This window comes from Corvus hawaiiensis, chromosome Z (assembly GCF_020740725.1).
Source record: "Corvus hawaiiensis isolate bCorHaw1 chromosome Z, bCorHaw1.pri.cur, whole genome shotgun sequence".
NCBI lineage: Eukaryota > Metazoa > Chordata > Aves > Passeriformes > Corvidae > Corvus > Corvus hawaiiensis.
In genome coordinates this window covers 17,295,630-17,317,754 of record NC_063255.1, presented here as the reverse complement: position 1 = coordinate 17,317,754, position 22,125 = coordinate 17,295,630, and the positions used below count along the sequence as shown (strand labels likewise).

Genomic DNA, 22,125 nt, shown 5'->3' with positions numbered 1-22,125 from the left:
GCAGCAAGTAAATTCTTTACTCTGATACCTCCTTTTCTACCATTTTGTTCTTTTCATTAAGCAAGTCAGTAACTCTTTTTCTTCTGAAAAATACTACTAATTTTACATTAACACAGTAAGATAGGAAAAGGAGAAAATATGTAAGTGGCCCTAATTTATGTATGCAAGACTAATGTAATGAACAGTACTATGGCAAAACTAAAAGCATTTTATTAAAGTCTCTAGATAATGCTTATAAAGCTCATTATTCTTCCAGCAAATTACTATTCTATGTCTCACTAACGCTATAAGCAAATGAACTGTTTTAGTTAAACTAATATTCATGTTAACTGCATGCAAAACCAACTAATTAAGTAGTTCTATAATATTAAGGACATATGTAAACAGAGTCTGTGATCAATTTTAAGACTAACCAAGTAAATCATACAGGATTTGTAGTGTGAATTTGGCTGGGTCTTCAGCAAGCCGGTCTACTGGAAGGTGTCCCTGTCCAGGGGTTGGACCTGGATGATATTTCAGGGTCAAACTATTTTGTAAGTCTATGTTCAGTCAGAAAATAATTCCAACAAAAAGCTTAAGCAATCCAGCTTAAGTTTATATCCTAAATATAAATTAAAACAGCAATTTAGTACAACTGATTAGTTTAAATCTACAAAAAGAAAAAAAAATTCGTAATAAATAGCCTCTCTTCTTCCCTTTATTTGCTTATTCTTTGACTACATAATAATAATTCAAGCAGAGCTTAGAATTCAATAACCGATTTTTAAATTCTTTTAAAAGAAGTTTCCGCTTCACCTATTAATAAATCTTCACAGAAATGTTAAGGCTGCTTTTTCATCTTCATTTATGCAGCACCATCAAATTTACATGAAAAAAAATCCCTAATGGTGATAACAAGAAAAGCTAAAGACCACAACATAATTTCTTTGAGCTATGAAATATCAGTAGCATTTGTTTCTTAATAATCCCATCACAACTTTTTTCCTAAGACACATATCTTGACAGTATTGGGGCATCTTACAAAGGATATTTTCCTGATTGTTAAATTAAATTATATTTGGGACCTAAATTAATAACAGATGCCTGAAAATATGTCAAGGAAAAAAAAAGTCACAAGGTTTTCTATTGGCAGCTCCTAGCTAAAGTGGAAAAAGAAGCAGCACAAGTAGTCTAAGTGCATAACATGGCACACACTGCTCATCCCTTACTGTAAAAATGCAAATGAAATAACACAAATAAGAACAAGGAAGTTGCGAGTCACACACTCCAAAGCCAATGCCAGAATTTAGACTGCCACTAGAAGCAGTTTAGTCACCATACAGCAGCAAACAGAACACAAAGAGTGGATGCTGTAGAAGACATCAAAGGAGGTTACACATGGCAATTCTTCTCACATGAGGTTATTCCCAAATTCTGTTACAAAAGTTCTGAGAGCGCTCAAATACCCTGAACAGACACATCCCTGCCTGCATCAGCTGTCTTAAAATTGTCTAACTGATCCTATGTCACCTGCCACCATCCTGGCTTTTACTAACCCTCACTGCTTATCCCAAACATTTCTGATACCATCAGTCACAGGCTTTTGTTGCTTTCACATCAATCATGTCCAGCCCAACCTCCTTTTCCAAATCCTTCCTTCCAGATAGGTTCTAGATCTCACTTTTCCAATACACACTCCATTTACATTTTTCCCTTTATTTTTTACATAAACTTCACTTTCAGAAAGTGATTTTTTTTCCCCACACTTTCTCATCCTCATAGTTGTAAGATGCTTTCACTGTGGAGGGCATCAAAAGAGTGGGAGCAGCTGTTACTGAATTATCCAGTTCAGCCCAATTGGGCAAATTTCAGTAAAAACAGCAAGAGATGTCATCCCAGCATGCATACCTTAACACCACATCTCCTAAGAACAGCAGCAGTTCTTAGGAGATCTTTCCAGTTTATTATAAGCAAAAGAGTTTATTATAAGCAAAACAAAGTTTTGATCCTCTCTTGGTTTTGGAACACTTTGTCTGAAACACTTTGGATGAAGTTTCTTTTGAAGTTAAGTCTGAAGTGTAAATGTCATGAGACCAAGCCAAGCCAAAATATCTACTTTTGACCAAATTATAAGATGATAGGCTTAAATACCGCTTTAGGAAGAAGGTGTAGACCAGCTAACTACTTGAATCCCTAATTTTCCTTAATTCTGTTAGACTAATTATTTGGCAACCCTGACAATAGGCTGGACTATTTATGGTTGACAGCATGCTCATCACTGTTGTTCTCCATTAACAGCACACCCCAGTACCAAGTACTCAATTTTCAAAGTTTCAACTGCTAAGGAAGGATAGAATTGACTTCTAAATCTGCATGAAATTTTATATTATAAATATAGTTTTTATATATATTTATTTGTATTTTTATTATATCTTATAATTATTATTTATATATAATATATATTATACATATATTATTTATATTTTATATATATTTTACTTATATATATAATACCCAGACAGCACTGAGAAGTTCAAAAGCAAATGTGAGCTTGGGCTGCAGACAGAAACTGGTTTTTAAATACTGCTAAGTTACTCAAAGTTTTGTAGTGAGATCATTGCATACCACACATTTCTCTACCCCCAAAGCTTCTGTCATAATTCACCAGCAACGAATTTGAATAGAGGGGGTCCTCACAGCTTCTCAGGGGAAAAAAAAGCAACCACAACAAAATAAGGATGGATTTTCCTCAAAGTTGGGATTTCAAGCACCAAACAATACTTCTCCTCCAAGAGTCTCAAGGAAAAAAAAACAAAACAACAAAATACATGTTGCTGAAAAAAACCCAACACAATCCCCATGCTAACTGAACTAAACCCTTACCAATTTGAAATTGCACTTTGCTGGACAGCTGCAGTTGTATCAGAAGCACCAATTTATTACTGCAGTTTTAAATACTGCAGTAAAGAAAGTAATCTTTTAGAGAACAAATTAGCTATGCAGAGGGAAAAACAAAAGTAAAATTGATTTTAACAGACTTGAAGATTTTTTCTTATGGTACTATATCCCTGATATCTTATTTGCAAGTGGACACTACAGTCCAGAAGAACTTAAAGAATTTCAAGTTGCTGTATTACTTGAAACAGCCATAATCTGTATTCAGCATCAGCAAGTAATTTCTACTATTCCTTGTCTCTGCAACAAGCTTTAAAAAATTAAGTGATCAGAATTACACTGAAGATCTTGAATCATTCATGTATGATAGGCAAGTATTGCAGTAGTTAAAATTACATTGTTTTAAATTATAACCTTGTTTTATATATCTAGGTTTTACAGAGTTTTATGAAGTGTAAAATTGCATGCATTAACCTTCTGCCATGTCTACCAGACTTCTGGAAAAGTATTCATGCTTGTGCAATCTATTTCTGGTAAAGAAAAAAATAAAGGGAAAGAACTCCAAACAATAAAACAAGCACGCATGTCTACTTTCCAGTAGCCAAATAAACTTTGTATGAATTAGTGAAAGCTTTGTGTGGATAAATTACAAAAAAATTGGGAACATGCATCCCACCCACATTCATGAGTTCACTGAATACACAAGCTCTAATACACAACAAAATACTGGCTCCAGTGAAATCAATGTCAAAGAGCTGTTGTCACACCTAATGGCTCTTGAAATACCTCAGATCTAATATTTTCCAGTAACTGTTCATGGCCAGCTAAATTTGTTGATAAATATATTATTTAGTACAAAGAGACAAAATTCTTCCTAAAAAATTAAGTCCCAGTGGGCTACCAGGGATGTTCTAGGTCATCAGGGGCAACGCCCTGCTGAGAGAGACCACACATCACTGAATGCCTTTCCTAAGCCAAGCAAGTTCCATCACAAGGAAAGCACTGTTTTTGTTAAGCCTCTCAGTGCTAAACTGTGAAATAGGATTGCCTGAATTTTCAAGAACCCTCCTCTAAATTCATGTTTAAGTTTCTGAATTATCAACACTGGTCCAGAGCTTGAACAGCCTCTTTCTGTCACTAACTTCATTTTTAACTTGAACATGGGATGGCTCAGGACTGAAAATAGTACTGCGTACTGGGCTCCATCGTGCTTTTTAAAACAGCATTACTACCCTCCCTATTGGAAATGCAGCTCCCAATGAATCACACACTATTTGCTTTTGCTGCAGTTGTAGCCCTGTGTCTTCCCTATCCCACTGTAGCCAACCCTTAGCCCTCTGAGAAATTTAACAACAAAGCACCAATATCAGAGACTTGGAAGAGAAATGAATAAGAGGATTTTGTAAAGCTGTGTCACACAACAGAAAGAAAAACTGCAATTCCTGCAATAGTGACCTCGCATGTGATATTCCAGGATTGGGACTACGGATATGCAGCTTAAAGAAATGCAAGTCACAGTCTGCAAGAAAAGAGAAACTGCTAACTGTTTCTACAAACAAACAAACCAACCCTACACCAAACAAAAAGTCTAAGCTCGCTAAACCTCCTAGTACATATATTTAGTTCATATGCATTTAGTGTAGATTCTCTTTCTCTGGACATGGAGAGAAATGGAATATCATGCAAGTCTTAGACCTAAATTACGGCCACCTAACAGAATTAATTAAAAAGAAATAAAAATCTATAATCATATTTTAATGTGTAAATTCCTTATTGTCATTTCTAGTTGACAAATATCTATTTCATAGCAAAACAACATCACAGGAACAGCTGGATGGCAGTTTTAAGCTCAAATGAACCAGTGTCACATGCTGACAAGTCATCTTTCTGATTGCTTTTGAATGGCAGCACATGCAGATTTATTCTATGCCATATAGAATTATAGAACAATTATTTCACTTTTTATTTCAGTGAGCCATTGCACATATTTTTGAAGGATATCTTCCCTTTCCTTGATGATAAGTTCATTCTGCTCCTCTAGCTGTCTGATCTTCTTCTCAAACGACTCCTGTTCAGCTTTCAGCCGTTCTTCTGTCACTTCCTTTTCTTCACTTACCCTGAAAAGAATTTGAGAAAAATAAAATATTTGCCCATAACCACAGTGCCTGACTTCCAACTCCTCCGCCACTTTGCAGGTAAATGGATAACATCCCTTCCACCCTTAAGCAGGTTAGTTCCTCATGATGTTTATTCTAATATATTACACAGGAAGATGCGCAGACTTTATGCAATACATCTCTTTTTTTTCCAAAAACACTGGTCTCAGTAGAGCACAGGCACATTAATGGGCAGCATGGAAGAACAAAGTAAGGACCTGAACCCCACAATCGGGTTTTTCCAGTCCGATTCCCTCCAGCCATAATGAAAATTCACTGGGATACTTACAAACTTACAACATGAAGACAGAAAACTCACATGGGAGAGCTTAGCTGACATGACAGGAAGAAAATCTGGAAAACTTTTCTGTTTCTTAATCTATGAACTAATCCTTTCACCATTACTGGTCAAATACAAGTCCAGGAAAGAATCATTTTTCTTATTAGCTTTCTCCAAACAAAACAGTTTGTCCTTTTCTGAGGATTTTCAAATATAAAGCTGCAGGAGTAAATTTTCCTTTCTGTCTGGGGCATGGCACCCTGTATCTTGCTGCTCAGTGTAAATAATCGGATCAAGATTAAAAGATGACAATGTGAGAAAGGCTTACAATGATCATTTATTCTGCACCTTAAGAGCAGGCTGTAAAAACAATTATTCTGGTATCACGTAGGCAAGAAGATCATTATGCACAGATGATCCTGTAACTATGCTAGAAAACGTGGCATGGAAATCATGGTTCTATAAAAGCTCCACAAAAATATTAAGTAATGAGCTTAGACTAATAAATATTATTGCTCTGCACTTAGGCGATTTCTGCTGCTGAAGGCTCTTAAAGTTCAGTCTTTAATGATGATGAAACAGTTGCCACAACACAGGTGACAGGAGACCAAAGCAATACAACTTTTCGAAAACTCCAATTTTAACTTCCTTTAAGTGGAACAATCTTACAGGAAGAGGAAAGAGGAGGGAAAGAAGAAATATATATATATATATAAATATAAATATATATATATATATATATATATAAAAAAGTATTAGACTAAGCCTTCCACTCGTCCCATCAGACTCATATTCTCAACAGAATGTTTCATTCAAGGACTGAGCCATACATTTGATACCATGGTTTCCCTTAAGAGGGCACAGATTTGTTTTGATCTTCCAGTGGAAAAGTCATAAGTACCACAACTGGGTCACTCCCCTAGGATGAACTACAGACAAGCAGTATTCCCCAACTCCAAGATCAACCCACAGCCCTTCCCATATCTGCTCAAGCAGACTGCATGAAGTTGGAAAGAAAAATACTGAAACTCACACTTTTTCTCTACAAACCTAGAGGGAGACAAACAACAAATACCATATAATCAAATTCTTTAAATTAGGCCAGTTTGAAAGCTTGGATCAAACTATTAATCATAAAGTTTCTAAAATACAGGGAAAAAAAGATGCAGGTTTAGTGTAAAAGCATTCTAATAGTCAAATGTGCAGGGTCTCACTTACAACCTTGGGCCTGGCCTGGGAAAGTGTGATGAGTTCAACCTGTTCCTAGGCCCCTTCCCCTCCATTCACAGACTGTCAAAAAGGTTGTGCACGCAGCATTAAAGAAACGTGGTAAAGAGAACCACTTGTATCAACTCTGGACCCACAACAACACCTCTGTGTTCCTTAGCTAAGCAGGCAACAAACTTTTGCGGAATATCCATTACACATCCTTGCAGTAACAGCCACAGTACATTTGCCACAGGCTGCAGACCGAGGCTTTCATATCTTACCATGGCCCATTTGTTTCCTCCGAGTCCAGTGCAACCACCTAAATGACTACAGCATGTATGACCTTCCTTCACATAATCAGTGAAGGATGCAAAAACAAAAAGAGTCAATTTGAAAACCACAGTGAAGACTGCAATGACCATACGGATCAAAGACAGTAAGGGAACAAGAGCAGGGCAGGGAACCAGAAAGGAAAGAGAGAACAAGTACCATCTCCAAGATGCTATGGAAGGAAGGAACCTTACTTAGCAACTTGAAGGAGTGATGCTGCATGAGAAAAAGGTTTGGGGTAACAAACACTGGGCTATGCTGGCACCCAGTAGCACTAAAGTTGAACAACAGTATAAGAAAAAAAGAGTATGAAAGAACAGAGCACTAGAGAAATCAGACTAAACCTAGCAGGCTTTACTCATCTCTAGATTCTGTGATTTGTTGCTTGTATCAGTGTGCATCACATTCACGTGCTGTGCTTGTATTTAACACAGATCACAGCAAGTTGTCACACTCCCAGACACATGAATATATTGTGCCACATATCTTATGCAGTAAATGACTGAGAACAGTAAGTGATCTTAGAAGAAATGTGGCAGTATGTGTTTATGTATCACAAAGCAGGAGACAGCCCATAAAGGGCAGGAGAAATACAAAAGATGGTTACTCACAGGAGGTGGCAAAAGGAAGTTAGAGAAAAGGAATACAAGAATGTCATCAGATTATGCTGGATTTATGTCACTTCCTATAAATAGCTCAGTGAGAGGTTTTTTATATACTTACTTCTTTGCCTTCTGGCAGTAAAGAACATATGATTTTTAGCAGAACTATGGAGGGCTTCACTGATGCTGCACAAAAACATTACAAGGCTCATATAATGCTCCTCAAAAGTATTTTCACCCTCTGTTCACCCACTTGGGTCAGAAAAGAGCAGTGAAAGAATGAAGGCACAACTACAAAGGGCACAACAGCTCCACTGAGCAACATGCTGGTGTCCAGCTCCACTGTTCTTGCTTCCAGGATCAAACAGAGGACTGACAGCTGAGAGCAAAGACAATGAATCAGTGGAACTGTTCCTTCCATTTAGTGTCTGCAACATTTTCTTGCATGCAATTCACATTCACCTACCTTGTGCCACAGGACATGCACCATCTTTGTTCAAGATTTGTTTTAAATCCAACAATTCAAAGCCTATATAATTCTAGATGCATTTAAATAAATATTTTATTTTACAGCCGCCTCTTTCGGAAAATAAAAACTCATCATGCAAATATATTGACAAAAAGCCCTCCTAGGACATCTGCCTTAGGGTTAAAATTAATTCCTATTTCACCAGTTCCAATTATTATTGTATGGTCCCAAGTCCACTGCTGATACTAGTATTTCTGCCTGATCTAAAGAAGGAATTGATAAAGGAGTTTGCTGATGACACTGACTCATTCCACTGAGTAAGCAGGACTCATGCTCTCCAGGTGGAATTTTTGAAGCACTGCACAAGTCAACAGCACTTCAACTTTTATTTGTTTAATGAAAAACTGACATGTACAAAAAGAGCGATGATAATACTCAGATCAGCACTACACTAGGGACAGAACTCAGCCCTTTCTGACTGAAAGCAAAGTTGAGAAAGCAAATTAAAGACAATGTCTTCTATTTTTTAAAATCTTAAAAAATGAGCTTTTACCAAGAGAAATCTGAAATGCATTAAGGATATTGCGGCTCAGCTAGTTAAGACAGAAGACAAACTAAACTAGAGATACAGACACTGAAAACTTCACTGACCAGTCCTACACTCCTTGGGAACATTAATCTTTTCATAAATGCCAATCTGGTATTAATCTGCCAACTGGCCAGCAAAGATGAGAATAGTTTGGTGACCATTCCTGAAAACTACAAGTTTTCAATTCCAAGCAAAGAATGGCATCTGGAACATGCCCAGCCCGGGGGGGGGGGGGAAGTAAATCAAGCAAGGGCCAAGATAAGACCATCATGCAAAGCCCAGAACACACAGATGTCATGGAACGAAACCAGGTATTCCAAATGAAGAAGCACTCCAAAGAGACAGAAACAGAATTTTTGTCCAAGGATCAGCATTCAAAAATTTGATAAATTTTACTCAAGTATCATGTGTCATTTGTACACATTAGAAAAAAATAACAAAAAAAAGCTATGGGCCCCAAACCTAATTGAAATTGCTACACAATGGATAAATTTTATGATATGCAACCAGAAAAATACAAAACTACATTTCACAGCATGAATTTATAGTTACAAATGACTTTTTAAGCACAGAAGGTAAGTGTGATTGGTGATACAATAATCCTGGGCATGCTTTACCTATCAACACAAAGTAATTTCCAGACAAGCTTAGGGATATCTCATTTGCAGTCTCACTGCCTGACCAATTAAGAAAACTGCAGCACAAAATCGCTTCTAAAGTAACACACAAAAAAAGAGAAAAGATTTTGATGTTAAAGCCAGATAACAATTTGGTTAAATATGAAGTATCTTCAGGAGAGAAGGCAACCCAAGAGGCCAAACACACAAGATTTGTAATACAAACCACAGGCAAGTTTTCCTTCAAAGATCTTAAGAACTGTAAGAAAAAACAGATATACAGATACACACTATAATAGCTTTGCTGAAACTTCTGCAATGGTTTCCAGTTCTGTAACCAAATTAACATTCTGTTTTGATGCCCATTTTTGCAGTTTGTTAGAAAACTTCAGTTTTAGTTTATCAATTTCAACTTCATATCAAAGACAGTAGAAAAGACTAGTATCCCAAACTGCTAGCACCCTACAAAGAGTTTAGGAATCCAAGGAGGGAAGCATTTTGTCAAAAAGGGATAAAGGGCTGTCTGAAGGCTGTTCTAGTAGCTGTCAGCTACTAGAGTCAAGTCATTCTGGGCATGCCTGTGATCTTGACCAGAAAAACACTAATATAATAGCAAAAACCATCTTGTCTCTCATTTGGAAAGGGAAATCACTCCCTCCCATGGGCACATAAGGGCATTATGATACCTTTCTACCTAAATTGCTTTTGAAGATTTGTTTGCAAAGACAACAGGAAGCCAGCTTTCTCCATGTTTATCTTATTTGAAGAAAGAAAGAATGCAAAATAGATACCAATTTTCGCCACTAAAAACAAAAATTAAACTGTCATGAACCATTCTACATCACTTAGTCAATGCCTCTGCTCACTCAAAAGGCAAATTTCATATGTGAGCTGTACAGGCATCTGTGATCAGGGGAGAAGTATTTATGATGTACGTTCCATACTGGGAACCCCGAAGTCACAGAACTATGGCTATGTATCAGTTAGGAATGAAGTGAATGCTTGCAAGCACACATTCACTCTCTCTGCTAAGGAGTTATGATCCTCTCCATTCAGTCAAACACTAAGACAGAGAGAGCTCTCAAAATCTGCGTATCACTTGAAGTATTTCACTCTAGAAAACTTCATAATCATTCTAAGTGTGGTGTCTAGCAAGTCCTTAATGTTCAACAGTCAACTGGCTACGTCCCAGCGGACCCTGCACTGCTCCTTCTCAGAAGAGGCTAATATGTCCTGACATTGGCAGCGACTACGAGCACAAGAACCTTTCTGTGTCTTCACCGTGTCACTGCTCATTTCATTACATAAGCTGATGACTGCTTCAGGAGCAGCCTGCAGGAATAAAAGCTCAGAGAAAGTCTTCTTTGCCTCTTTTGAAAGGACTTTGCTCATAGGGAGAGATAAAATTTGCTCTAACTGTGCCACCTTCACCACCAAGCCAGGAGGACCTTACTGAAAACATGAAGGTGCCACGCTGGTTGTCTTTGAAAATAATGACTGATCACACTCAAGAATCCCCCATTTACTCACAAAGCACTTTGGTATTCATGGGCATGACTCATTCTTCTCAGAAATTCCTCTACAAAAGCAATTTAAAAAGACTCTGCTGACACAAATTAAAAAGCTCAAATTTGCAACATTCGAGTGTTTTAAACTTTGGCTCCAGTCTCCCATTCTCATTTCACCTTAAAAGGATACATTCAAAGAAAGGCAAGATAATGGTTAGATTTACAGGTGGCAGCACAGATCAAAAACTACGATTATTTAGCCTAGAAAGAAAGATTAGAAAGGATACGGCTGAGTCCTTTCTTTTGACCCCATCTCAAAATCCAGTTCCATAAAATTCTGAACAGCTAAGGTGATGTCAGCCACTGGAATCCCCAGCAGCAGATCTTTACAGCCCAGAAACTATTTTTTTTTTCAGAGAAAATGATATTAATGTAGCCAGCATCAGAATTTACTCGTACCAAGAGAAAGTCTGACACTTCAGCAAATTAACAAATGCACTGGCACACACATCCTCAATGTTCAAAAGTGCAGTGGGAATGAGAGTTGGAAGAAGAGAAGTAAAAAATAGGAAGAGGAAGAAAAGTACAAGAGAGCTCACTCCTTCAGCAGTCACAGAAGTAGGGGAAAGACCACTACTTTGAACTGCTCAAGCAAGACCTGGCTAAAATTCAAGCCCCAGGAGTCAATCATATTTTGCAACAGCTTTCCACACAAACAGAATTTTACCACTTTACAAGAGCCTTCACACAACTACTTACTGATCAATCTATTTCTTTTCACCATCCTGCAACAAATGTGCACAAATTAGCCTCAACTACCATCCATAAATTGTAGCAAAATAAGGAACAGTGAGGTATAGCCCAAGTGAAACCTTTATTATTCCAAGTATTTACTGCAGGACAGTGTTTCTGTAGAACTTTCAGCATTCTGCTGTTCCTTTTTCTTCTCCAAAGTAGCAAAGAATGTTCTACTGCTTGTAAAAACTCTCTATCATTGCACAACTAAGAATGAAAATTATGGAGAGTTTTAAAAAAGTGACGAGGTGAGCGGAATTAAAGTTCAACTTCCCTATTACTCTGCAAAGGACTTTTAATTACATCCAATAAAAATATGATTAGGTTTAAAAATAAAAGAGAACTAAGTATAAAATAATAGTGTTCCACTAATTTTACTTTTCAAAATTAATGTTGCTGCACCTTCTATTTTTCTTCAAAGAAATGTCAGGCAGAAATATCAAACTGTCCTCAGGGAAAAATCACAGCATCTGAGATTTAAGAAGAATCCCATGCTTGAATGAATTAGTGTACTGCTATTCACTAGGGAGCAGTGTATTATGAGGAACAATGTAATAAAAGGCTTTTTTTAATATTAGAATATACCTCTATATATCAACAGTGGCAACAGTGTCCGAATAGCTCCAACATCTGACAATTTGTAACCAGGCTTCCCACCAATCTACTTTCTATGACAGTCTTAACTATACATTTTCTAACACAAGGCATGATAAAATAGAGTTGCAAGCATGAAGAACTTCAGAAATTACTAAAATACTGTATGGCAAGAAATCCTATATTAGTACAAATTATTAGCAGGTAAAATGGTTCACTGGATAAGGATAATCAGAGAGAAAATATTCCTTGCTGCACCAGAGAGTTATTGCATGACCTTGAGCAAGTAAGTTAATTTCTCTAATTTTCCAAATTTTCCTATATAAAATGAAAAAGGACAGTAATGCTTGCCAGTTATTGCACAGACATAAGGGATCTATGTCAGAAATCATTTCCTTATTACCAGAGAACCTACATTTTGTTCTAGAAAAATTTTTCCTTTAAAAAGTCTAAGTATGTACACTAACTTTTAGCCCAAAGGACCTGGGATCATCTCACAAGACCTTTCCCGCTGATGTGGCAAACCCTGCCAAAGGCCCATGTGCTCCTCCTCATTTTTACAGCCACTCTGTAAGAAACAGATTTCCAGAGATTCTGAGGTGTTAGAGACAGAGTAGGACAAAAATCTCCTCACTCTAATTCAACCTCTTTTTCATATCCTTTACCTTTGAGAATGTAACTAGCACTGGAATGAAACTTAGAAAATGATGTGCCAAAGCTGAGAAACTTGCACTATTTCTGCCTCTCCTTTCAAGGAATGGGTAGAACCTGGAGAAATTAAGGGTAGCAAGAAGAAGTTTGGCTAGATAAGTAAAAATTACACAGGCAAATCATTATCAACATGTTTCAGCCACAAGATCAGCAATGCACCTTTAATGTGGCCTTCCATATAAAAGCTTACCCCTGACAAATAACAAGCACTACAAAGTTTCATAGCAACAAAGTCTGTCATTTCCAAAAGCAGAATGTGTTTATTTATAGCACTTGATACACACAACAAACATAATCCTAGCCCTATCATTAGGTTATTACAGATGAATTACTGCTAGTCACAAAACTTTGGCCTTTGTCTTAAATATATATTCAGGGGCGAGGAAGCAAGGAAAAACCAACCAGGCTGCTTCATAGAAAAATTTTTCTTCCAGAAAGAAAAATTGCCTTGTGCAAATATTCAGGTTTTTAATGCAGTTCTACATTGCTTGATGTTAATTAGAGAAATGACTCTCTTTAAACTTAATGCATTTTCAGGTGATGCTTTTTCTTACCTGGCAAGTTCTTTAATTAAGTTTGCAATGCGTCTCTTGTCCTCAGGACACAAATCCTTTAAAGAAGCACTCTTCATTCCTCCTTCATTAGTGCCCTGAAAATTTAAAGTTACACTTTAGAAAGTACTGTTTAAAAGAAAACAAATATTTCATAAGCTATTAAAAACATTTCAAGACCTAATAATTAGAAGCTGAAAGTAGATCAATTCCAACTAGAAATAAAATTCATATTTTTTTAAAACATAAGTACATTTCAGTGAAACAAATTACCAAATTGTGAAGAATTATTTTAAGAGATTTGTAATTCAAATGCAAGCTGCTGGCTTCAATACTAGGACATGCTGGGTAAAGTTTTAAGACATGCACCACTCCTTGATTCATACTAGATAAAGAGAAGTAGGTTCTCATGACTTGGAAATCTAGTGCAGCAATATCCAAATCCAACTCTGAACTTTATCATATTAGGATCATAACGCAGGGAGTAAAAAAAAACCAGAACATGCTGCCTTAGCATTTATGGCCAAAGCATACAAAACAGCAAATATTGTTAGTAGACAGTACATCCCTTATTTAATTTTTCTAATACACAGAAAAGCACACACACCTTCACACGTGGCTACTGTTTGGTTTTAAGGCTTATTTGCCACTTTCGTAAATAATACTCGTCAAAAGAGAGCTGTAGCAGGCCTGAGCACTTCAGATCTTCCACGCATTCCCTGGAATGCACACAGAGAACCGCTGCACTTGCCACCTGTGCCCACCAGAGGACACTCTACTGCCCGGCATTCCATACTTCGGCTGCTTCCAAGCAGGAAGCGGTTCTAAACCGGTTTTATTCACCAAAGTTCCTGCGATCGGGTGTTCAGTTCTTTTGTGCTAGTGGTAACCACGAAATACGAACCCCAAGATAAAAGCACCAGTAAGAGCCATGATGTTCTGTCCAGGATTTTGGCAAGTTTCAGTATTTCCACTCAATCTGAAAGAGTTTCAGTTTATACTTTTACCAACCTCCCCAAGTGCATGCAGTGCTTAACATCAGATAAAAGAACGCCACCAAATGCCCTGCAGTTTGGCCAAGTCAACACAGTAGTGCACAAAAGAATATAAAGCCAACACTGGGCTTCTCTCCTCTCATTATCAGTAACAGCAGCTGATCTACACACACCAGAGAGGAAGTGACCCCTCTCCTTCTTAGCTAATTGCTTCTTAAACAGTGTCTTAAAAACAATTAAAGAAAAATGTCCACTACTAAAAGAAGTGATGTTTTCATGCAGAGTCATCTTATACTCGCCTGACCCTTCAGTACGCTCTTAACTTCAGTGTATTTTTCTCAGGGGTGAAGGGAAAGGAATTTCACAAGGCAAATTTCAGTACTTTTCAAGGGGCATTTGATTTCACAGTTTCCTTCCCAAACATATGCCACTTACAAATGAAGAGAGAGTGTCTAACTTGACTGAATTCAACTAAACGTATGGTTGAAGGAATTTCATTTCCCATGATAAAAATGTGACTTTTTTTTTTTAGCAGACAGATGATGGAACTTCTTTAAGAAAAATGGAAAGTTACAGTTCTCGAAAAAGAGAATGAAGCTGGATCACATTAGTGAAGGAGACTGCAACAGAAGGTGTCTAAACCTACTACCCAAAACGAGGTGCATACTGTCAGACAAACCTCTGTGGGATGAAGAAGAATATCAGTTTTTTCTATCACCCATAGCTATGCATAGATGGTACACAAGAAATTCTCAGAGGCAGACTTGTACCATAACACACATCAAAATGAAGCTGTTGAATAACGCACAGCAACAGCTCAACCATCAAAAGAAGAGGACAAAGGAGGTAGAGGCCAAGACTCTTTTGTCTCCTTTTCCCAGATTTCTGTCCTTTCTACACAGTTCAGGATAGAACACAGTTTTGGAACTCAGTATTAAGAAGATACTCTCCACATCTTGGAAGGTGACAATCTGCTTGACAAAATCATACAGAATCACAGAAAGGACCATAGCAGCTCACCTACTCCAGCCTAGAGCATTTTACTCAGAATTAGTCCAGGCCAGGCTGGATGAGACTGTGCACAGCCTGCACTACTGGAAGGTGTCCCAGCCCATGGCAGGAGTGTTGGACTGGATGATCTTCAGGGTCCCATCCAACTCAAACTATTCTGATTGTACGCCAAAGCAAAGCCATCAGCTCTCCCTATACATGCACACAACACTTTGCAGAAAGTAAGTTGTGTTGTTGATGAAAATTCCATGCAAAAGAAGTTCTTCTTCAATAATAAGTAAAAACATTTGTTCTGTTTGTTTCAAGTAATTCAAAGCTTATCTTCAGAGTACAAAGCTCCCAGGAGGACTTAGCAAGGTAAGCAAAAAAACAGAAGGTTTAAAAAGACAAAACCAAAACATAGCTTTGAACGCATTTTGCTGTCAATAATATAAAAGCACGAGTCACCAATTAAGATTTCACATATTGGGCATTATATTTTAAAAAAAAGTACACCAAAACCCATTTATACAATGGCTTTCACAAAAAAGGAGTAAAAACTCTCCAGACAACAAGTAATGCAATCAATGCACCATTCAACAAAACAGATTTTAATGTGACATATGAAGGCATCTGTGAGGCAGCAGGCTTGTAGATACTTATGAAGAGATGCTTCTACATAAAGACTCTGCATAATGGGGGCTATTTGTGGAATTTATCTGCATGCCACTTAACAGCATCATTTGCAAAGCAGAGGTACATACCAGCCTCTAAAAGCAAGTACTGATAAACAGAGAAAGGGAAATTGTACAAGTCCAGGAAAAGCACTAAAAATTAATACTAGTTTAATAACTAGTCATGTGTCACGCTGAAGGATTTGAAGGACAATGACACGGTCAAAGCAGTAAGAACTGAGTAACCTGCCTTCACATCAGAGTTTTGAATGTACATGTGAGGCACACAGCACTTACTCAGCACACAGAAGGCACAGAAGGACATCTTACCTCAGATGAAGAACAAGATTTAACTGCATGACAATAAAACAGCAATGCAGAAGCAGTCAAAGGCTTTAGATCCTGCCTGCAAGTGGGAGGATGCCAAACCCTAGTGATTTACAGCTGGCCCAAGATGACTGCTAGGTAAGAGACTTAACAGTACTCAAATGACTTACACAGTCATTGCACTACACAAACCATGTTAGAAAAACGGCATGTCTCAACAGATTTCTGAACATCACAGCATCTATCACAACACAGAATAACCTTCCAAAGGAATCCCCGCTGCTTTGAAATTTCTAATGCAAGAAACTGTAGGAAAAACATCACCTAGTGTCACAGGAGGAGAACACACAATTCAAAGCAGCTGACATCAACTGACAAAGCTACTTCTATTACTAAAATGCATTTTGAACTCTTACTATCAAAAACAAAATGTGCTTTTACCCTTGTAACATGAGCAGGCTCAGCAAAAAGGTCTCTAAAATGAGTTTTCACTCGTGTTTTTTCTAAATGAGATGACTAGAGCACTGAAAATGAATAAACTGAACCTAACTTCTTGCATGTTTAGCTAGTAAAATTAGACACTACCCAGGGCTACATGCACTGTCTCTGTACAAATACACACCACATGGAAATATAAATAATCTGTTTTACATAGCCCCACTTACACACCACTTACATAAATTAGCACATTCAGCCTTTGTTCTCTTTAGGTGATAATTTCTGCTAGAAAGTCACCATGTAGAGCAGGCAAAAAGTGTAAGAGACTGTAAAAATAACAGTACTCTAAAACTGTTTAGAAGTTATCAATCTAAGAATTTTCAGCCATTTTTCCTACTATGGGCACTCTTAAGAGTAAGAAAAATTTGTCTTTACTGACCTGCTGCCCTGTCAGACCTCCTGTACCTCTATCAGGATCCATGGAAACAGAAGTAACAGCTACAGGCACCTTCAGTTCAGTTTGACCTGTTTGATATTTTGGCAAACACCTTGTTCTTAAATTTCCTTTTGTAGACACTCCTGTAAATGAAAGACAAGCAGAACATGCAGATCATAAAGTGACAAGGGGCCCTACTCTGCCTTGTATAACCAGACTTCCACAAAGAAATCCTTGCCGCAGCAGCTCTTTTTTTTTGAAAAGAATAAGCACCTCATGAATATGTCTGCAGTTCCCCCCATCCTCTCACTCCATACAAAATTTCATTAAGAGGAATACATCAGCAGAAAAAGAGGTGCTTGGCACTGAAGCACACCCAGCCACAATGAACATTTCGTAAATTCTGAAATGCACATTATGTCTTCAGACTGAGGTTCAATGAAAAAAAACCTGTGTTTGATTAAGATGCAAAAGCATAAAATTGAGCTTCTGCTTTGATACCCAAATACAGTAAGGAACCAACCAGCAGTAAAGCTGTTAAAAGTACCACTCATATAATAAAATACCACTTTTTCTGTTACACAGCCAACCTACTGATGCTCAGGCTGTTTGTTCCTTTCAGGACCAGGCATATGAGTAAGGCAACACTGCAGTGCACACTCCACAGATCATTTGTCAAACACTTCCTGCCATAATTAGAATTAGATCACCACTACAAACGGTAAGAACATGAAAGCACTGAAAATCCTGATGCTGCAATTACAAAGTACCAACACTGACACTAACATTAAAATCTCCCAGGCCAGATTAAAGCCCATAGCTTCTTGGTACTGCCTCAAGGGTTGAATTTTCTCTGTTCAGAAGTGCAAAAAGTTTTGAACAAAAAATATTAACTTCATACTAGCAGACAGATTACATTTATTTGGGTAATGAATTTCAGAAGTGTACCAGCAATTCAAGCAAAAGAACTAAATTATAAGCTGTATCATCTCCATGCTCATACACAAGGGAAAACAATGTTCCTGAAATCCTCTTCCACAGAAGGGGAAGACAACTTCCCAGAGTGAATCGATTTCCATCATTTAGGATCAATGCTTTCTTTCCAGGGAACAGAGAAAAACAATCCGACATCTCCTGGCTTAAAAATCTCTGCATGTGTTTTGTAGTTCAACAGAGATGTCTGGCCAGTACTTTCAAAGGGTATCCACGCTACCTCAAACCCAGAGAGTACAATTCCTCAAAACTTAGAACTACTGAATGACACACAACTTCAGTCTAGAGTTAACCATCCCCAGATATGTTTTCAGGACCTGGTGTCACTTGAAGAGCTGCATTTGAAAACAATTAAGAGAATTCTGAAGGGGAACTAAGAAGTCTCATCTTTTCCCCAGCAATATACACAAGCATGCACTCAGTAAATCAAGGTCAAAAGAACTAATAAAAAAAAAATTGCTTTATCTGTACACAATGAATCTTTATTTCAATTGATACCTTCAAAATTTACAAGAGACCTGAACACCTCTAATGCTTCAACATTCCTTGGAGACCACATTAAAAATTCAGCTTGCCTTATAAGTTGGATAAAGTCATGCTGTACCTGCAACAGAAACAACTCCCCTGGAACTATTCATCTTATACAGTATGCTTATCTAAGCAGCAGAACATAAATCCTCTGCTATAATCATATATGTCCCATTACAACTTATGATGACTCTCTACCTTACACACACTTACATACACAAACCACATACCTGAAAAGACATTGCAAATTTTATCATCCACAGGAAGAAACCTTTTTTTATGTCTATTAGAAGGTCATACCTGAAACAGATACCAGTGGATCTTCTTCATCAGAAGCTGCATGTGGCTTTGTCAAAGGAAATAAAAAGAGAGGAAGCTTGGCTCTTTGAACTGTAAAAAGAAGTATTTAGTCTCTTAATTTTACACAGCTGTTGATAAGAAAACAAACTGTCAACACTTTGGGAGCAAGAAAACGAAGGAAAACTTGGTTAGAAAAAAAACCATCACCACAGCGATTGGTAAAACAAAAGGCCTTACTCCTTCTTCACTGTGCATTAACCTTCAGCCTGTAAAGATTATCTTAGAGGTCACCTTTGCAGCAGATCCCAGGGACCAGCCCCAGTTACAAGAGCAATTACAAGAGCAATTAAGGTAATGAACTAATAATATTTATTTAAATTTAAACAGTTTATCAGTATATAGGGAACATCTTGATCTGTAGGGCAGGCAAATTCTGAAACAGTGTTTATTGATATTGCAATGAGATACATTTTGGGTGCTACATTCTAAGAAACATAAACGCAGATAAATGCAAAAGATTTCAAAGGAAGTTGGTTATTCCCATCTGATCATCACATGATGAGTAATACATAAAAGCCTGAGGACTGATTTTCTTTAAGAAGTTTCAAGAACTTTCAAATATCCCAGAGGTTTAACTATTAAATTACTTGATCGCAGAAAACACTTACAAATCAGAAGCAACAGGGCACCATATTATCTTGTGCTATGTTAGCAGTAACTGAACTTGAATCCCTGCCTCTTAGAAGCCACTAAAAATACGACTCAGTATAATTCAGGGAAGGGTGTAAACCATATTGTCTTCCTTAAAGAAGCAGTTTCATTTACCTGAACGTAAAGATTTATTCCCACATAAATAACTAACATACTTCTTGTGCCTCAACCCCAGCCAGCAACTCAGTACCACACAGCCACTCCCTGTCCAACTCCCTGCCCCCAGAGAGAAACAGTAAACCTCCTGGGTAGAGATAAGAAAAGTTTAACAACTGAAACAAAATAACCTAAAGGGAAGAGGGAGAGAGGATTAAAACCCAAAAGAAACAGGTGACGCACAGTACAGCTGCTCATTGACCAATGCCCAGCCCTTCCCCCAGCAGGAACTGGGAGCTCCCAGCCAACACTCCCCAGTTGACTGGACATGATGTTCTGTTACGGAATCTCCTTTTGGCCAGTTTGGGTCAGCTCTCCTGGACATGATCCCTCCCAGCTTCTTTTGTATCTGTTAGCTGGCAGAGCATGGGTCACCCAAGTCCATGTTTTTGGGTAAGCACTGCTGAGCAATATCCAAAACATCAGTGTGTTATCAGCATTATCCTCATGCTAAATACAAAACACAGCATACCAAGTACAAGGAAGAAAATTAACTCTATTCCAGCTGAAACCAGGGCAATACTAAAGTGGAAAACAAAATCACAGGGCACAAAATTCTCCTCCACTATTTTTTGTTTATACCCCTTTACTTTCCTCAACCTTCTATGGTTGGCCAATTAATTCAATTATCTAATTTCTGTACTGTTAACAGATAAATGCATTTAAGGTTTTGCATCTGCATTCATACAATAAAGTAAAATTGTGAAAATATTTCAATAACCCTATACAAACTCTTGCCTTAACTACAATTCGATTCTGATAACATCATCTCAAAAATTTAATTTAGTAAACTACCACACAGTGGAGAAAATTGGGAAAACTCTAGGAGCTTCCTCCTGTGGACACCAACTTCAGTCAACATCCACAGTCCATCACACAACTGGTACTTGTCACACTGGAAGGGCTTGATCACAGGCTCACTTAAGATCTTGTCAATGCACTTTATCACTTGTAAACAATTATCACTCACCAGCCTCACAGCAGTTTAAAAACACACTCAGTGAGTACTGCTGTCAAAGCCAGCTCTCTCTACAAACACTGAGAGCATTTCTGTTCTCACTTGTGAGCTGCAGACTGCAATCTCCAGCTGCCAAAACACACTGTGGGGGCATAGCACGAACCAGGCAAGGAAGCTGAACAAACTCTATGAGGAAGGCACTGTGCGTACTCTCTTTTCAAAAGCACCAAGGTGGATCAAAAGTCCGAGTCTGGATCACAGCCCAGCTGTGTCAGCACAACCACAACAGCAAACTGCAGGGTACTGAGAAGTGTATGTTCAGCTCACACTGCTTCAGGAAACAACAAACTTCAGCACAGGCAGTTCCTACTAACTGACATATGGTTAATCTGCATGTCAACACATGGCTATGGGAAATAAAAAGATTTGCCTAAACAACATTCTGCTTTTAGGGTGTGCCTCTGGTATTGCCAGCTGTTGTGGATAGATACCTAGTAGCAGGATGCAAAGATTAGTCAAGGCTGTTGCTGTTACTCCCCCCAGCTACCACGACCACTCTCGTGGTGAAGCTTTGCAGCCCAGTGTATTAGAATACCTCAAAGTTAGAGCAGGTTACATCAATCAGCTGGCCTGAAAATCACAGTGACTCAGAGGCTGATTCATAAGCAGGTCCAATGTCCTTGCCTCAGAGTAACAGACTGGGGACAGCACCAGCATCAACCTTTTAACATTAGTCTACTGCCACATGCCTCTTGACTGCCAGTAAGGCAAGCGTAGTGTTATAAACCTTGTACCACCACAGCTAAAGTGCAGTGCAACAGCAGAGAGAGGCATTGGAGAAACTCAACACCTGGGTAGAGCTCACCTACACAACCTGCCTTGCTGAGCTGAGTCTATTCAACAATTATGGAGAAAACTTCAGTTTTCCAAACCTTTTATACCAATCTGCCAAATTCCCCACCCACTCCTCTTTTTCTGAAAGCATATATTACCATTATTTTTAAATTGTTCCATGTGCTTTTCTAAGAATTTAAACTTTTCCAAGGTCAGAGGCAACACTGCCTATTCACCAAAACATGTGGAATAGAAATGGTCGTCAGGAAGAACTTCATTCCTTGGAATATCATGATACATGAGGCTACTGCTGGGCTCAAGAAACCATACTTAAGTCATGAGAAACAACCTGTTACCCAGTAGTTAACTGATAAAAATAGTTAACTGTCAATATAAATGCATCAACGCTTCCACAACTGAGAAGAGTAGTGACAACAAATCTGATATGTGGCCACGCACCTTCATCCCATTCACAGCACGGAAAAAGTTGTAGACCATCT

At 38.0% G+C, this 22,125-nt stretch overlaps 1 protein-coding gene across 2 annotated transcripts in view; it reads right to left on the bottom strand.

Moving 5' to 3' along the window:
* The window catches only part of KIAA1328 (KIAA1328 ortholog), a 174,232-nt gene that overhangs the window by 150,658 nt on the left and 1,449 nt on the right, over nt 1-22,125 (bottom strand). The window contains exons 2-5 of one of the 2 annotated variants that reach the window (XM_048290621.1): nt 18,967-19,002; nt 17,149-17,288; nt 13,289-13,383; nt 4,876-4,991 (exon numbers count right to left, since the gene is read on the bottom strand). In XM_048290621.1, coding sequence (XP_048146578.1) covers nt 4,876-4,991; nt 13,289-13,383; nt 17,149-17,288; nt 18,967-19,002 — 387 coding nt within the window. Of the gene's footprint in view, nt 1-4,875; nt 4,992-13,288; nt 13,384-17,148; nt 17,289-18,896; nt 19,003-22,125 lie in introns of both variants that reach the window. The other variant, XM_048290622.1, reaches the window with a different exon arrangement.